The sequence below is a fragment of the Lygodium microphyllum genome, chromosome 11 (assembly GCF_053477565.2).
Source record: "Lygodium microphyllum isolate KBCC chromosome 11, Lygodium_microphyllum_v1.1.10, whole genome shotgun sequence".
Classification (NCBI taxonomy): Eukaryota; Viridiplantae; Streptophyta; class Polypodiopsida; order Schizaeales; family Lygodiaceae; genus Lygodium; species Lygodium microphyllum.
In genome coordinates this window covers 108,933,822-108,949,457 of record NC_141145.1, presented here as the reverse complement: position 1 = coordinate 108,949,457, position 15,636 = coordinate 108,933,822, and the positions used below count along the sequence as shown (strand labels likewise).

The 15,636-nt window shown below is 39.4% G+C and overlaps 1 protein-coding gene across 1 annotated transcript; it reads right to left on the bottom strand.

Annotated features, from left to right (window-relative positions):
* Nucleotides 1–6,094: 6,094 nt before the first annotated feature.
* Nucleotides 6,095–12,720, bottom strand: LOC148029213 (uncharacterized). Its single transcript, XM_087687990.1, has 3 exons — nt 11,398–12,720; nt 10,696–11,250; nt 6,095–6,779 (listed from the first exon to the last, which is right to left on the bottom strand). The coding sequence occupies exons 1-3, from the start codon at nt 12,316–12,318 to the stop codon at nt 6,681–6,683; spliced, it is 1,575 nt and encodes a 524-aa protein (XP_087544116.1). The 5' UTR covers nt 12,319–12,720; the 3' UTR covers nt 6,095–6,680.
* Between the last annotated feature and the right edge of the window lie 2,916 nt (nt 12,721–15,636).

Below are 15,636 nucleotides of genomic sequence, written 5' to 3'. Positions count from 1 at the left end.
TAAGAGGCTAAAAATAGATATTGATAATACAAAGTCGTAATATATATATATATATATATATATATATATATATATATATATATATATATATATATATATATATATATATATATATATATATATATATATCTCCCTTTTTGTAAAATGATTTTTTATATTTTTTAAAATAGAACTTTTGTTACGGAGGCTCTACTCCTATTGGTCTAGAGCACTCTCTCTCTATCTCCTCTAAAAGGCATTTTCAAGACCTCAAAACTCCCCTAATGAATCCTTTAGCTACCAATCTTATCATGTACTTAGGCAATGCATCAGATGGAGATACCTTCAACTTATAGATCCACTTGCATGGCAATGAATTTTTGCCCTTAGGTAAAGAGACTAAGTCCCATGTATCATTCATTTCTAAAGAATCCATCTCTAAGTTCTCTTCCACTTATGACTATCATCCCTAGTCATAGTATCCACATAACAAGAAGGCTCTCCACAATCCATGACCAAACATAGTCTAGAGATAGACTATATGGATCTAGAAAACCTCATAGACATGCATAATACTAGCTCAACTAGAGCCTCTAGCTATCCCATCTATCTATCATGTAAACCACTCAGGTTTTCCACCATGGTGCTCCCACCTCAATATTGGTTGGTTGTCCAAGCCCTACATCTTCTAGAAGAGATTGTACAATTTGCTCATATAATGGATGCCCAACCTCCTAAAATGCCACTCTACAAATCTTAATTGTTTTGATAGGCTACTTATGCATCCTATTCTCATTAAATATGATATCATAGTTGTGTACCACCTTCTTTGATTCATGATCCCACAAGCAATAGTTTATTTCATCGAACTCTTTATAGCCAAGAAAAACACATTTCTCAAACTTAAGATCAAGCTTACTCCACTTGTCCTTAGGTATATGCATTGATGCCTCATAGCCAAAAACACACAAGTGCTCATAACTAGGTCACTTGCTAAACCATAACTCCTCTAGTATCCTGCCATCCAATGGCTTGCTAGGAGACCTATTGCTCAAATGCACTATTGTCTTTACAACAATTCAAAATCTATTAGTGAGACTAGCGTTAGAGGGCATACTACTAACCCTTTCTTGAATGGTCCTATTCATCTTCTTAGCCATGAAGAGGATAAGCCCAAACCTTTCATGTGGCATCATGTATGAAGGTGACAAAGTACAAAGCCATGCCTAATGAAATCATAGGTATTGGCCCACACAAATCAATATAAATCAAATCAAGACATTCTAATCTTCTACTTATATTACCTCTTATGTGCAACATTTTAGTTTGCTTTCCAAAGCGACAATGCTTACAAAAGCCAAGATCAGAAAAATTTAGACAAAGAAAATGCAAATGGCACAAAGCTTTTATTCCAAACTAATATATGCCCATGGCAATACCATAAAGAGAAAGATGGTTGTCAAAAAAGTTTAGATAAGGAAGATAGTCCAAATGGCACACAAAGCTTTTATTCCAGAATTATATATGTCCGTAGCAATACCATAAAGAGAAAGATAGTCGTCTAGTGATAGCTACAGCATGGTCATTAACAACAAAAACATATAAAGGATACAAAGAACCAGATTTTTGCCATTTGGCTACAATGAGAGATTCCTTGCAAATCTTCCACACATGATCACCAAAGATCACCCTATAACCACAATCATCAAGCTATCATGACTAATCAAACTCTTCGTCAAGTCTTAAATATGCCATACATTTCACAAGATGAAAGAGGAACCATTTGGCAATGACAAGTGTATGTCTGCAATCCCAACAATGCTACATGCATTGTTGTCTTCAAGACGAATGCATCCTCTCTTTCCAACGTCATAAGTAGAGAACCACTCCCTATGTGGAGTAACATGAAACAATGCTTCAAAGTTCATAAGCCAATTGTGAGGAGATTCTAAGACATGCCATTATTCATGGCAACCAAGAATGCATCAAACAAAAGAGAATACAAACAAGACATCACCATCATCACTACCGAATTCATTAATCTCCTCAATCTTTACCTTGATTTTCTCTTTGCCATCATCCTTGTTTGCCTTCTTGCCTTTTTGCTTGTTCTTCCACTTGTAGCAATCATTTTTTATGTGTCATGTCTTGTTAAAGAAGTAGCATTTTACATCCTTTTTGCTACATGACTTGCTTCTTGATCTACATCTCTCATGAGAGTTTTCCTTACATTTGACCTTCCTCTCACCATAAGTGCACTGGAGCTCTTTGACCCTACATTATTATTTTTGTTCACCTCCTCAATGAACAAACTTCTCTCTGTATTAGCAATCATAAGACCACTTGTGGGTGTGGAGTTATTTATGGCAGTCATAAAAGTATCCCAACTCTTAGACAAAGTGACTAACAAGAACATGGTCTTCACTAAATTATGAAAGACAATCTTCTAATATGTCTATTGACTGAAAATGATGTTGAACTCGTTGAGTTGATTAGACATCAAAGCCCCCTCCTCCATATAGAGATCAATGAGTTTTTTCACGCAATAAACCTACAAGGTTGCACTTTGTTTTTCATACAAGTCACCAAGCTTTTTCCATATACCATATGCACATATTGTATCTTTCGCATTAACATATATATACTTTGAGAGTGTCAAAATAATAGTAGAGCACATTAGTTCATCCCATTCCCTCCATACATTTGCATCCATATCCTTAAGCTTAATCCCAGTACATTTGATGGACTTTCGTTGCTTCTTCTGGACCAATACATTGCATATTTATTCTTTCCAATATGAAAAGTTCATACCATCAAGTCTTTTAATATTGAATAATGCATTCTCTAAACTCGATGAAGAAGCCATAATGACAATAGTAGGTCTGCACACCAAAATTGTGAGGAGTATCTAACTGCAAGCTCAAAATAAACCAATGGATCGCAAACAAAGTTTCCCACAAAGCCAAGCAATGGCTATTCAAATATCAAACTAGCATAAAATTGATGCAAAAATGATATTTTGGCACTCCCAATGGCATATGAATTTTTTACAAGTATTCCCAAGTATTATGGCTATAGTTTGAGCATAAAACAACCACTTGAGACCAAGTACATTTTCAAACTACCTTCACAAATGGATTTCAGCCCATATAATCTGTGTGAAGTGAGCATAAACCAACATGGTAAATCCTTCAAGTCAACTTATCCATAAAAAATTGTATGCAATCCCAAACCACAATAGTCTAGGAGCCTCTGAGTGCGAATTGTGGTTCAAAAGTGTTGTCCAAACCAAAATTGTTTTATTTTGTGTAAAATAGAAAACTGAATGCTACATAGAAACAACTCTATAATTGCTCACATGTATAGCTCTCATCACCCTCTTTGTTTTGGGCTATAGAACACCACAATCCAATATTATGTGCAAAAGTTATGGCCAAAGTATAAGTGTGCTATCAAGCTACCACATCTATCCACAACTTTTGCAGCATCCTTTATATCCACTCAAAATGGATAGAATGGCTCCAAACTGAATGCTTAAAATGCATTTCTACTTTCTCCTTTGCTATATAAACATTTGAGAGAGTAAAAAAATGGAAGATAATGTTATTTTCTCTTCTCTTGAAATGTTCCAATGTTGCTTAATTTCTTTGAGCATCCAATATCTCTTTCCAAGTATCCAAAGCCAAGCTATTTTGCACCAATGACAACTACTAATGGTTGCCCAAATCAATGCCAAAATGGGCTATTGTAACCTAGAATCAATCCCCAATGGCTCAAGCACCTGCTTAACTCAAATTTTAGAATCTGGCTATGAGAATAATACATCTATCAATGTGTGTGGGCAACAAGTTTCAATATTGAAGAAAAAGCTCAAATCCTTGACGTTTGTAACAAAGCTTCACTCCTTGCGCTCCTCATTCCAAGCATGAGCTCCCAAGATCACCAAATGCCGCTCTAATACCAGTTGAGAGGAAAGCAATGGTGGTATGTAAGGCAGAAGTATGGAGTGCAAGAAGGTTGAGAGAGAGAACATGAGAGTAATGTGGGTACAAAATGAAGTTATTCTTTGTTATCTTCACTTACATATGATTATACAGTGTGTACATATAAAAGGGGTGCCCACCAAATTATTAGCCATTGGCATTTACCCCAATAGAGAGTGCATTATTAGGATGAGTTAGAGATTATATAATTGTATATTAGTTTAATATTTTTCATTATATTATACAATTGATAATTATAATGTAGCTGAGTATTTACTCTTAGATTGTAGAATTGAAGAATCTTCAAGTATCAATAATCTCTAGGTGACTATAAAGTAAGTATGATGTTACAAATTGCACATGTACACATGACATTTGTAATGTATAATGGTAATATTATGTGCATTAACTTATTTGTGAATTATAAGTTGCATTTTACTTGGTGCTAATTTTTATTAGATAGTTTAACTTCATACTTTTAATTTATCTTATTAGATCTCTTTATTAAAATGACATTAAAGTTTCAAGTTTAAGATATTTTTAAATAAAAATAACCTTTTGTGGAAAGCTTTGTTATTTCCTTTATGTTGTCTACCTTTCTAAATCTTTCCTAGTTTTGTTTGTCAAAGTAACTACATGCGCAAAAGGTGAGAACATGGCAAAGTGTAGTATTTGTTGTTTATAGCATATCTCATATCAAAATTCATAACTTATTTTGGCATGGATGGGAGGTTGGTTTCGTACCCATCAGTTTCCATAGGGATCCTAACAAGTGTTGAGTCATCTTCCGAAATTTTGCATGCTCAAACACAAGGGTGATGTCAAAATTTTGAGATTCAACACAACAATCTCTACAACCACTACAAACAACAATCTTCATTAGACCTCATCATACTCTAAAACCTAGATTCTTAACTAGCATTTGTATCTCTTGGCATGATTGGATTTTAGGACTATACAAGATGTCATATTATGGATCAATCACAAATTTTTTATTTCTGCCATATCCATCTATACTTACAGGTTTTGCCATATCCATCTATACTTACAGGTTCTCCACAATTACCAATTCAACTGGAGGGATGACTTCAAAGGCATTTTACTAGTGAACTAGGCTTTTTGGTGCCCAAATAATTTCCTAAGACAATTCGCCAATTGTCTATTCTAAGATGCTTGAGGATAAGAGACGAGTGATCGAGAAAGCAAATAAAGTTTGGCCTTCTCAAGATAGTAAAGCTACATGGCATGTTCATTTTGCTTCAATTGTGGATATATGAGCTTCCCTAACAAGGAAAGTTTTAAATGGAGGCTTTATGTAGAGGATTCTCCCATAGGGCATATGATGCTTCATCACAAGATCTCTACTAGTAGATGTGTCAATTATATGCAATGGCACTCCTATTCATCTTTTGTTTCTTGCCCAATGGCTTTAAAAATCTAAGATTCCATTTCCAATGTATGGAACTCAATGACATGTCACTATACAACCATCCGTTCTTGGAACTTGAACAAGATGCCACCCATGACCACTTTACAACCAATGGCTGCTATATGTAGACATTATCCACTACCCCCCCATTGTGCCCACTCATGATACCCATCTCATATGGGTAATATTTTGGAGGAATGTTATTGTGGCAAGTTAGTACCATGGTTTCTATTGCATGATCCTCAAAGAGGTGACTGCCCATGGATAAGTATATCATTTGCATCACCCTTCCATCCCCACCTTTTGCTACAACAGCTGTGTGTTTTTTGTAGCCTTTCAGCTGGACACATTGCTTCCCTGTGATTCTGTTTGATTTTCTGGCCTTTACAGATTTCCAATTCATTAATTCAATCTTCATATGAGAGAGAGAGAGAGAGAGAGAGAGAGAGAGTTCCAAAACCCCATACAAGGGGAGGTTTAATGCTCTAGCTCTAAAGGAGGCAAACAGCGTAGAGTGAGATTGAAAGAAAGTTCATTTTTGAGGCCAGCTAGCAATAATGTATTGTGAAGATCACTTCAATGCCACATTGAATGCATCTAATTATTGTAAACTATTCTCCATGTAGCAACCTGCTCTAGAATCTTTTTCCATTTCTTGCTATTTCTAACCAGGTCTAACATGCGGCAAATTTGTCACAGCCCACTTGGTCAATAGATCTTTCTTTAATCTACCTTTGCATGGGATTTCCAAGACTCCACATCATTCAGCTATGTAATGCTGAAACAAATGCAGGCCAATAATGCTGATTATACATGAACAGATATCTTTATAAGTTGGGCAGCCTGAATCAGTGCTTTGGTTGAAAACATTTACATGAAAAGCATTCCATTTACATGTCTAAATCCCCATGCCAAAAAAGAGTAGGGCTGGAAGACAAATCCAGTGTATTTCTGCACACACCTGAATAGCAACAGAAAGACTCAATCCATCCCTCAACAGGGGATCAAAGAATAAGTATACACAGAAGCCTCAGCACATTTAAGTGCTACTGCAAAATTGTTCCTGAGATTCTCACGCCCACTGTATCAACAGTGTCTTGGCAGCTCCTTTCACAAGCCGTTTCATAGCCCTTGTAATCTTGTTTTCTTAAATTGGTATCTTAACACGTGGTTCAAAATTGATAAGCCTTTCGAAATAAACATGTATACAGCTCTTATCTAACATTTTGAAGGTGAGCCAAATTTCTCTTGCAATGTGCCTACCAGCAAGAGAAATGTGCTAGAGCTGGTTATCTTTTGCTGCCATTTGCCTGTTGGCAAGGTGCCACTGTTATTTCCAGGACTTTGTTCTTCACATCTAAAAGTCTGCAACACTGCCTCCTTGGAACCTACAAATAGGTAAAAGAACTTGTGAGGAAATTATGGGAATGGATAAAATTTGACTTCAAAAACAAGGTGCAAGCTAAGGTCGTTATCCGAAACCAGATTCCATCCAGCCCACCGAGCAAAACAGAGGTTCCATTGACAAAAACTGGACTTGCAATTAAAACCAAAAGAGCTAAGATCAACAGTCGTCAAGCTTGCAAAACACCCAGAAGATAAGAATATATGAATAAGTCTTGCAAAACACCCAGAAGATAAGAATATATGAATAAGTAGTCTACCAGTCTCATCAGCAGCTTGGGCTGCACATTCCAACCTTTTAACCTGGCAGTGTGGGCAGGTATGTCTTTACTCTATCCAGCAGGTTTGCGAAAAAGTAATGGTAGTGGGTGGCTCATTCAAGTTTGGGTGTGCAGTGGATCAGTTTAAGGTTGGGGGAGGGCATACTCTATCTCAAGCAACCAAGTTGACCAAAAGCTCCTTTTTGGAGTGGTGAATAAACACACCCATCCCAACAGCATGCCCACTGCTTTAGGGATAAGCAACACGTGTTTCTCAGAGTCCATATTCATAATAATACTAGCCAAAATCATGTGTCCCATTGTAAGCGATAGTGAACATGCAGTACTTGCAATAATGACTACTATATGCCACAGCCTCCCTCGCCTATATACTTAGCTTAGATTAAGATATCCTCAAACTTGTACAATCGTAGTATGGTCCAAAAGTGGCCAGAAAAATAAGGCCATTATCCTAGAGAGCTGGCTGAAGCATTGAAGAACTCTGAGGGAAGCACCAAGAACTCGAACATATTGGCATTATAGATCTCATGGGTGCATGAGGCTATTTATAGCATGTATTTCTTGTGTCACTAGCGTCCCTTATTGGCCGACCTATGTCTTTTAGGCACCTTCTTTTACCTGGCCAGCTGGGACACACTTCCCTGCTTCTCCTTTGTTGCACTTCTCTCCCAGATAATTCATACATTCAGTCATGAAGAGAGAGAGGTTAGGAGCGCTCGTGGCAGTCACATAGAAGAGCCTTTTGCCTTGTGCTCTTGTAATTCGTATCTCATGCTTATGGTCCATGTGTTTTTGCTGCATTTTCCTGACTATTGCTGCACTTTGAGACTTCACCAGCTTGTGAAGAACTCGGATCTGCTAGTGTTGGAAGGTAGTATTTAAGGTCCCTTAGCCTTGCCATCTCAAGGGCATCCGAGGAAGCCAAGAATCGTACAGTTCCATCACTCATTGACCTCCATCATCCACCTTCAAGAATCCAAGGTTAGCATTTTTTGCTTACGATACCTCCAATACAAGCAATACAAGCGCTTAGCAAGGGCGACCTTGTTGGTGGCAGTTTTGGTCTTTTCTGACCTAGTCTCTTGTAGGTCTTTAATACTTGCACACCTTGCAATTTGCATTTGATTCAGTACTTACAGTCAACTTCGTGAATTGTTGAGCATGTTCTTGATTGTGCATGTGTATTGGGATGATTGTGGGGTTTTTGTTTCATGAATCGCTCTTTCATATATTATGACATACCATCTCCAAAGAGTACCCAAGTCCCAAGCAACTATCCTCATCTAGCCAGCCCACAAAGGTGGAAGAGGATGTGTGCCTTGGTGCAGTTTTGTATTAGGATTTTAATGATGATGCCTATGCAATGTTGTTTCAGTTCATCTCCAAAGAGGTCTTACCGACAATTACCTCATGTAGTAACATGTATGGCTTCCTCAACTGTTTGGGCCAACCAAGCCAAAGACAGACCACTATACAAGGTAACCTTGTGTGGTCAGTTCCAAATTCTTCACCTTGGGTTGAGAGGAATCAGAAACCATACAACATTTTCAACTCTGAGTGACAACTATCCAAGATCACCTTTGGAACGTGGCTTGGGATCTTCCCACAACCCTATTCGCATTGTCCCCTTATGTGGTCAGCTTCAAACCCTTGGCCTTGAGGTGTGAGAAACTCTGTAATATTATCTAAATTGATTGACGACTATCGAATATCATTTTTGAAACCAAGCTTCGGCTCTTCTAAAGGCTTGGTTGGTGGGTAGCATCTTGCACAAGCTTCTTCAAAAGTATGAGTGTGGCTAATGCATTGAGATCTCAAATTTCAACTCAGCCAATGAGTTTTCACCATACGACCTCTATGTTTTTTGTGCATGAGTCAACTTTGAAGTTACATGGGAGATTGCCTTCATAACCCAAGAGTGGGCTATACAAGAGCACTCTAGGCTTGAGGGAGTGCTACTTTTGCCGCGAGAAGGGCCATCTCCAAAAGGATTGCAAGAAACATCGCAACAAATAGACTTTCATACTTGGAGCCTCCGTTCCCTTGGAAATCATCCACCACCAAAAGGAAGTCACTTTGATCAAAAACGACCAACCAATTTGAAACACACAAAGAAAGGTTAATGTCCACTTGTAGACAGGCCACCCAACAAAAAACAGTGCTGCCCAACTGAGAAGAGTCACCGCCCAATTTTAAAGGCTACTGCCTAGTAGAAAGGATGCTGCCCAACAATACAACGCAGATTCAAGGGGGGCTACCTACCAAAAACGAAGACAATGCAATGCCTATTTCAATAGCAAGTGTGCCAAGGGCTATCTACATAAAAAGACACGTGATATAGGGCTTGGTTTTATAGTATGTGTGCCAAGGGCTACTTGCCGAAAATGCAGGTCTGTTTTGGTGTCACCCAACCAATAGAATGGCCACCAAGCCTGTTTGATGCTACCCAAGTGCAATAATGGTGCCGCTCAACCTTGAAGGCTACTGCCTAGTAGAAAGGAGTCTGCCCAACAGTACAACGCAGATTCAAGGGGAACTACTGCAAAAAACAAAGGTAATGCAATCCCTATTCCAATAACAAGTGTGCTAGGGGCTGTCTACATAAAAACACACGTGATATAGAGCTTGGTTCTTCAATACATGTGCCAAGGGCTGCTTGCCGAAAACGCAAGTCTATTTTGGTGTCACCCAACCAATAGAATGGCCAACAAGCCTATTTGATGCCACCCAAGTGCAATGATGGTACCACCCAACCTCTTAGATTCCATCGAGGTGCAAAAGCAAATCTCCCCTGATTAATGCAGCCTTAAAAGGGTTGGGAACAAGTCGCCTTGCACTATTTGACTCCAAGCGCAAGGTCTCAGCGCATGGGGATGGCACCTAGCAAGTTTTGTTGCAGATAGCACACTCCTCTTCGAGATCTCCGGCTTCTCCCACGCATATGATACCATGTGACAATGCACAATGGAAAGAGGAAAGTGAACATGGAGAGGAGACAAAGAGAACGCAAGAGAGAGAGGAACAATGTGACGACAATGGCTAAAGGTACAAGGCTGCAACTATCAGCCCCAACACGTAGCTCTATACATCGGTGTGGGCACCAAACGGTAGCGGGGAGATGAGAGAATGAGAAAGGCTGGCTGATCATCAAGGATCAGCCAGAACCCTTCATGATCAGCCAGCTCCCCTTCTTTCATAGAAGCTAGCTGTTCAGAAACAGATTTTTCAATCATCATTCGCGATCTATAAAGCTTCTCAAACTCATGCAAATTCAGATTTTGGAAAACCTTTCTATGATGTCTCTACATGTTGGTTAATTTAGAATCTTCTAAAGCTTCAACACTCTATATGCATTCTAGAAGTCCTGACAATAACTGTAAGTATCATACTGAAAAAACCAGGAGAAAGTCACAGGCAAACAGCTGTCAGCACGAGGATCAAATGTGATAAGTATGGAAACATAAATAATGCTACACACAGGCCTAAATACTGTCAGCTTTCTTGTGTCAGGGAAGTTGAATTAGGCCAACTAAATCTCAGAAGAGCAAAGCTCAAGCTATCAGAGTTGGGAAGTGAACTTACAGAAAACTAATGATCGGAGTTGAGAAAGTAAACTTACAGAGAACCAATGATCATTTAGTGGCTTGGCTGAAACTTGAACATGCTCCACTTCCTCGGGAGGAAGAACTCTGGAGAAGCAAAAAGACCTCCTTTTCCTCTCGTCAATGCTTGTATCCCGCTTATACCTACTCACAACCACCTCATTCTCTCCCATGACTATGTCTTCCAAGAAGAAAACAAATGGCCTGTTGCAGATTGACCTCAAGGACCTTCTTGTGTCCACGTCAAAATCAGTTCCACTATCTCTTGAATTCCAAGCCTTGAAGGTGATTTCTGGTCTTTGTAAATCCCTTGGAAGAAGGATGTAAGGATAGACTTGGACAGCATACCCTAGCGAGATTGAAATAGACAGTTTCTGAGCTCGGTTGTAGCAGATGCATTGTTGCAAGAAGCTGCTTGGTTCTGTCCGCATAGCTTTAGTAAGATGTTGCATAGCACCCAAGACATCAAACTTGGGGAAAACAGGATCCACCTCATCCAGATGGTGAATAGATAAGAAAGGAGCAGTTGGATGGGCTGACAGTAACCCGAAAGGATTACCATGTACATCAAACTGCCAACCAAATAACCGCACAGTTAGTTCCAGGTACACATTCAAAACATCAAACCTTCATATCTTTCAAATATGGACTTGACCGAAATAACAAAAAGAACAGTAAATTTTCAGATGTTGCAGTACTAAAGGACAGACCAACCATACCTGATGAAAGCCAGGTTCTTTCGTCAGTGGTACACCTAGTTCCGTGATGCAAGCATGTAGTCGGTCATCGCTCCCGAACAGAAAAGGATATCTTTCCAAGCATTCATCCAGCATTTTGGATAAGGTCTGTGCGAGCGGGTAGCTGATAGCTATACCCCCGCCCCCAAATGCCATATTATGGCTGAAGTAGTTGTTTGAGGAATGGCTCTCTGATGGATTGCCTATGTAGTACATCTCCCTAGAGTCGTACTTTTTTAATACCCGCAGGAGATTGTCTGGTGAAAAGATTGTGTCATCGTCTCCAAGAACAAACCATTGGACATCAGGAAGGTCAAGTTTGAACATTTCTTGGATGATGCGAGCAAGCCGCACTCCAGAAGGATGGCCGGTGGAGTGGGTATATCTGAATCCACTGACATCTTCTGAAATCATAACTTGAGGTAGGTGCTCTGCATCCCCCTGTTCTGTGATGGTGACATTCTCTTCTAGCCAGACAAACCCTATCATCTCATCTGGCCGCCACCAGAGTTTGACATATTCCTTGCGCCGGGGCCAGAGCTGTGCCGATCCTGCAATGCCGAATGCAAGGTTGTGGAGTGCAAGGGAGCTGGGGGGATTACCAGTGCTGTGGGCCGGCCAGATGCGTCTGGGCGGCGGAGGCAGGGAGGGTGGGGAGGGCTCATCATCGGCTGTGAGGAGGGGTTCCCAGGGGAAGGCGACAGGGCCACCCTGCCAGTCGTGGATGGCATGCCAGCATTTGGGACCGGCGGGTGAGAAGATGAGGGCAAGCCAGGCACAGGCGGCGAGGGTCAGGGCGGAGAAGACGAGGAGGGCGGTGGTGGCTCTATGGTGGCGCCATCGCCGGGGGCGAGGGCGGGCGAGGGGCAGTAAGGGGGCCCGCGGGGGTTCATGGCGGGGCATGGTGGAGCAACATCTCCTCTCTGCGGGCACACGGGGGCAGAGCTAAATTGCCATGGCCCCAGGAAAAAACCACGAACGAAGAAAACGCAACAAAAAGCAGAAGGGAGAGGAAGGAAAGCCAGAACGAGAGCCACGGTGTGCACCCCCCAACCCAAAGGGTGGAAAAGCCAAAAGCACAGAAGAAGAAGGAGGAGGAGAAGAGGAAGAAGCAGCTTGTTTTTAAATACTATAGCGGGGAGACTCTTCTTTCTCTTTCTGTGTGCGTGGTGGCGATGGCGGCGAGGGCGAGGCGGAGAGAGAGAAGGAGGGAGGGAATGGGGGGCCGGGGAGGCCGGCAAAGAAAACAGCAGAAATCACACATTGTCCATCAGAAAATCCGTTGGCACCATCTTGAGATTAAAAGAAATCACATTCCTTTTAAAAGAATCGGAAAATGGCAATAACACGAGAAATAATAACCATCATCATCAGAATAACTTTAAATTAGGTCATCATCAGTGTAACACTATTATACTAGTTCCTCCGCGCACTCTCGGCCGGTGCTTCGCACCCGGGTTCCGGAGTCAAGCAGGCTCACGCACACACGGCACAGGTGGCCAAACAAGTGAGCATGGGTAGCCAAGCATATGACCAAGGTGGGCATACATGTTCAACCAAGCAGCTAGGCATGGGCAAGAGCAATAGCAGAGCAACCAATTAATATGTTTTTGTTTTTAGAGTCGGGTGCCCAATCAAGCTCAAAGGCGAAACCCTGTACCGCTAGCTTATACATGATGTTCTCTTCGATCGATTAATATTCACACAATAATAACCCTTTATAGTCATATATTAATAATTATTATGTATGTAAACATGTAATACTAATGTGTTATAAAATGGACAGATTTATTATGTTAATACAAAATGTCAAACTTACACATTATAATATTAGTATTATTGTATTAGGAGCAAGGTATGCATAGTCCCAACTTTGGTATTTATTCCCCAAGCTTCATCCAAAATTGTGCCAACATTTAGTTAATATTTATTTTTAGAAATTTTGCCAGAAAAATGCCAAAAGGTTTATGATGCAATGCAAACCAAGGCATTGGGGGAGGCAAGATGAGGAGGGGAGTGACAAGGCACCAAGGAGGAGGAGGAGGAGGAGTACACTCGGTTAGGGAATGAAAGAGAGAGAGAGAGAGAGAGAGAGAGAGAGAGAGAGAGAGAGAGAGAGAGAGTGTGTGTGTGTGTGTGTGTGTGTGTGTGTGTGTGTGTTGGGGCGCGGGGGTGGGGGGGAGATACTTTTGATTTTGTTATTTTAATTTCAAAAATTAGAAAAAGGTTCTTGGGGCTACAAGGACTCATTGTGTGGCATCCTTGCAACCCACCATGTGGCAATCGCCCACAAACCTTCCCTTAATATATATAATAGATAATAGATAATAGACAATAGAATAGATAACATATAATAAATAAATAGATTATAGATTGCAATCATAGTAACAAATTATAATCATAGTACATAAGAAAAAAAATTGCATTGTAACATGAAACTAATGGGATTGCAGCCTAGTGGTTTAAGTGTGGGTTGAGTATTGTGGATACATGAGTTCAAAACTTAGTTTCCGCTTCTTTTGCAGCACACAAAACATTATTGATCTAGCATCGTAACATGAGAATAAATAAATAATGAAATTATAACATAATTAGAACCTGAAAACAACATAGTAGCATAAGAAAATATCAAAAATAAGCTTTATAATGATAATGATAAATAGAGCAAAAATTATACTAGTGAGGGAATAATAATAAATTCTTAATCATAAGACCTTCAATATAGAAAGCTTAAAATTACAATTTTCACTAAACATATGAATCAAAATATTATTTTCATGGTTGTGTAAAGCCAATGGCGATAACATAGTTGTACTTAAGCATTGGCCTTCATTTTGGTCACACCAAATGCAAAAAGCCATTTGTGTCATCCGCATCAAAAGCTAGTCATTTAGCTATTTGATGTAGGTTTCCTTGGATTTAATCATTGCTAGATTGTGGGTCATTTTCTTTTATTAGCACTCCTAAATTTTTACTAAACTTATGTTTTTGCTTATACTAACAAGAAGGCTTTGGCAAACCCTCCTCCCCGCCCCCCCCCCCTCCCCCACTCATCGTTGGTTCAAGTGGGTGGGATTGGTTCATTCCCACTACTCCCCCTTGGCCATGATACTCCTCTTGTAAAGTATTTAACAATGCAAGGTCTTTATTGTTACCACTATTACTTTCTTTTTAAACACACAAGAAATCAAACTTTACGTTTTAAACATTTTACCCAACCAAAGATCCTATTATTAATGTTGATTAAACAATTATGATTCGAGTATGTGAAAAATGAGCTCAAACTTTGCATTTTCATCTAATCTGAACAACTTCAATTGTTATTGTTTTCCTAAATGCCAAATCAAGATGTTGAGAATAAGAGCTTTAATAGATGTCTGGAGGATTTTGTGATGCTTTTAGAAATATATGACTTTAAAGAATGGTTTCCCTCCTTTTAACTAACCTTCAAACCTTTTTCAAATACATGCAACAGCTCTTTTGCCAAGATGGGCCCTACCTCCTCTTTTTCAATAATTTGATGTCCTAGGAATGTATTCTAAAGCTCCCACTCTCTTTTATAGAGAGGAAAATGACAAATGTTCCCATTCATTACTCTTCACAAAAACCAAGGTTTAAAGAGATTTTCTTGAAAGAATCTTCAAATTTTGATGTAGAAGCCTTACCTCCAAAATTTTTAAGAATGTGATCACAATATTCCAAAAACCCTTGAAAAGTGAAGAAGTAGAATTAAAACCTTACACAAAAACTTTGGTCTCATCAACCTAGTAAGCACATGTAATTTAATTTTTTAACCTCTCCAAAATAAGTTTTCTTATACCAGATTGCAATAGGAGCAAAGATGGAGCATAAAGTTAGATACGGAGTCCACATTTTCTTCAAAACAAGGTGATGATGATCGCAATGTCTGGTTACAATCACTAAATTTTAGAATAAGAACACTGTCAATTATTCTTACATAGCTTCAAAATTTATAAGGAACGAAATTTCACTTCACAAACACAACAAATTGACAAGTTTGTGGATTGTAAAACATACACTGAGTGGATTTTGCACATGATCAAGTACGCATGTATATGAAAACCCAATCTCTTGTACATTTGATGTTTGTTTCCCATTAACATACGTATTAGATCAATTTAACTCATTTTTGTGAGTTTCTCTCCACATTGTGATTTTCAAATTTCCTTTTTTAAGTATTATATGTTTTTTTTCTCTCCT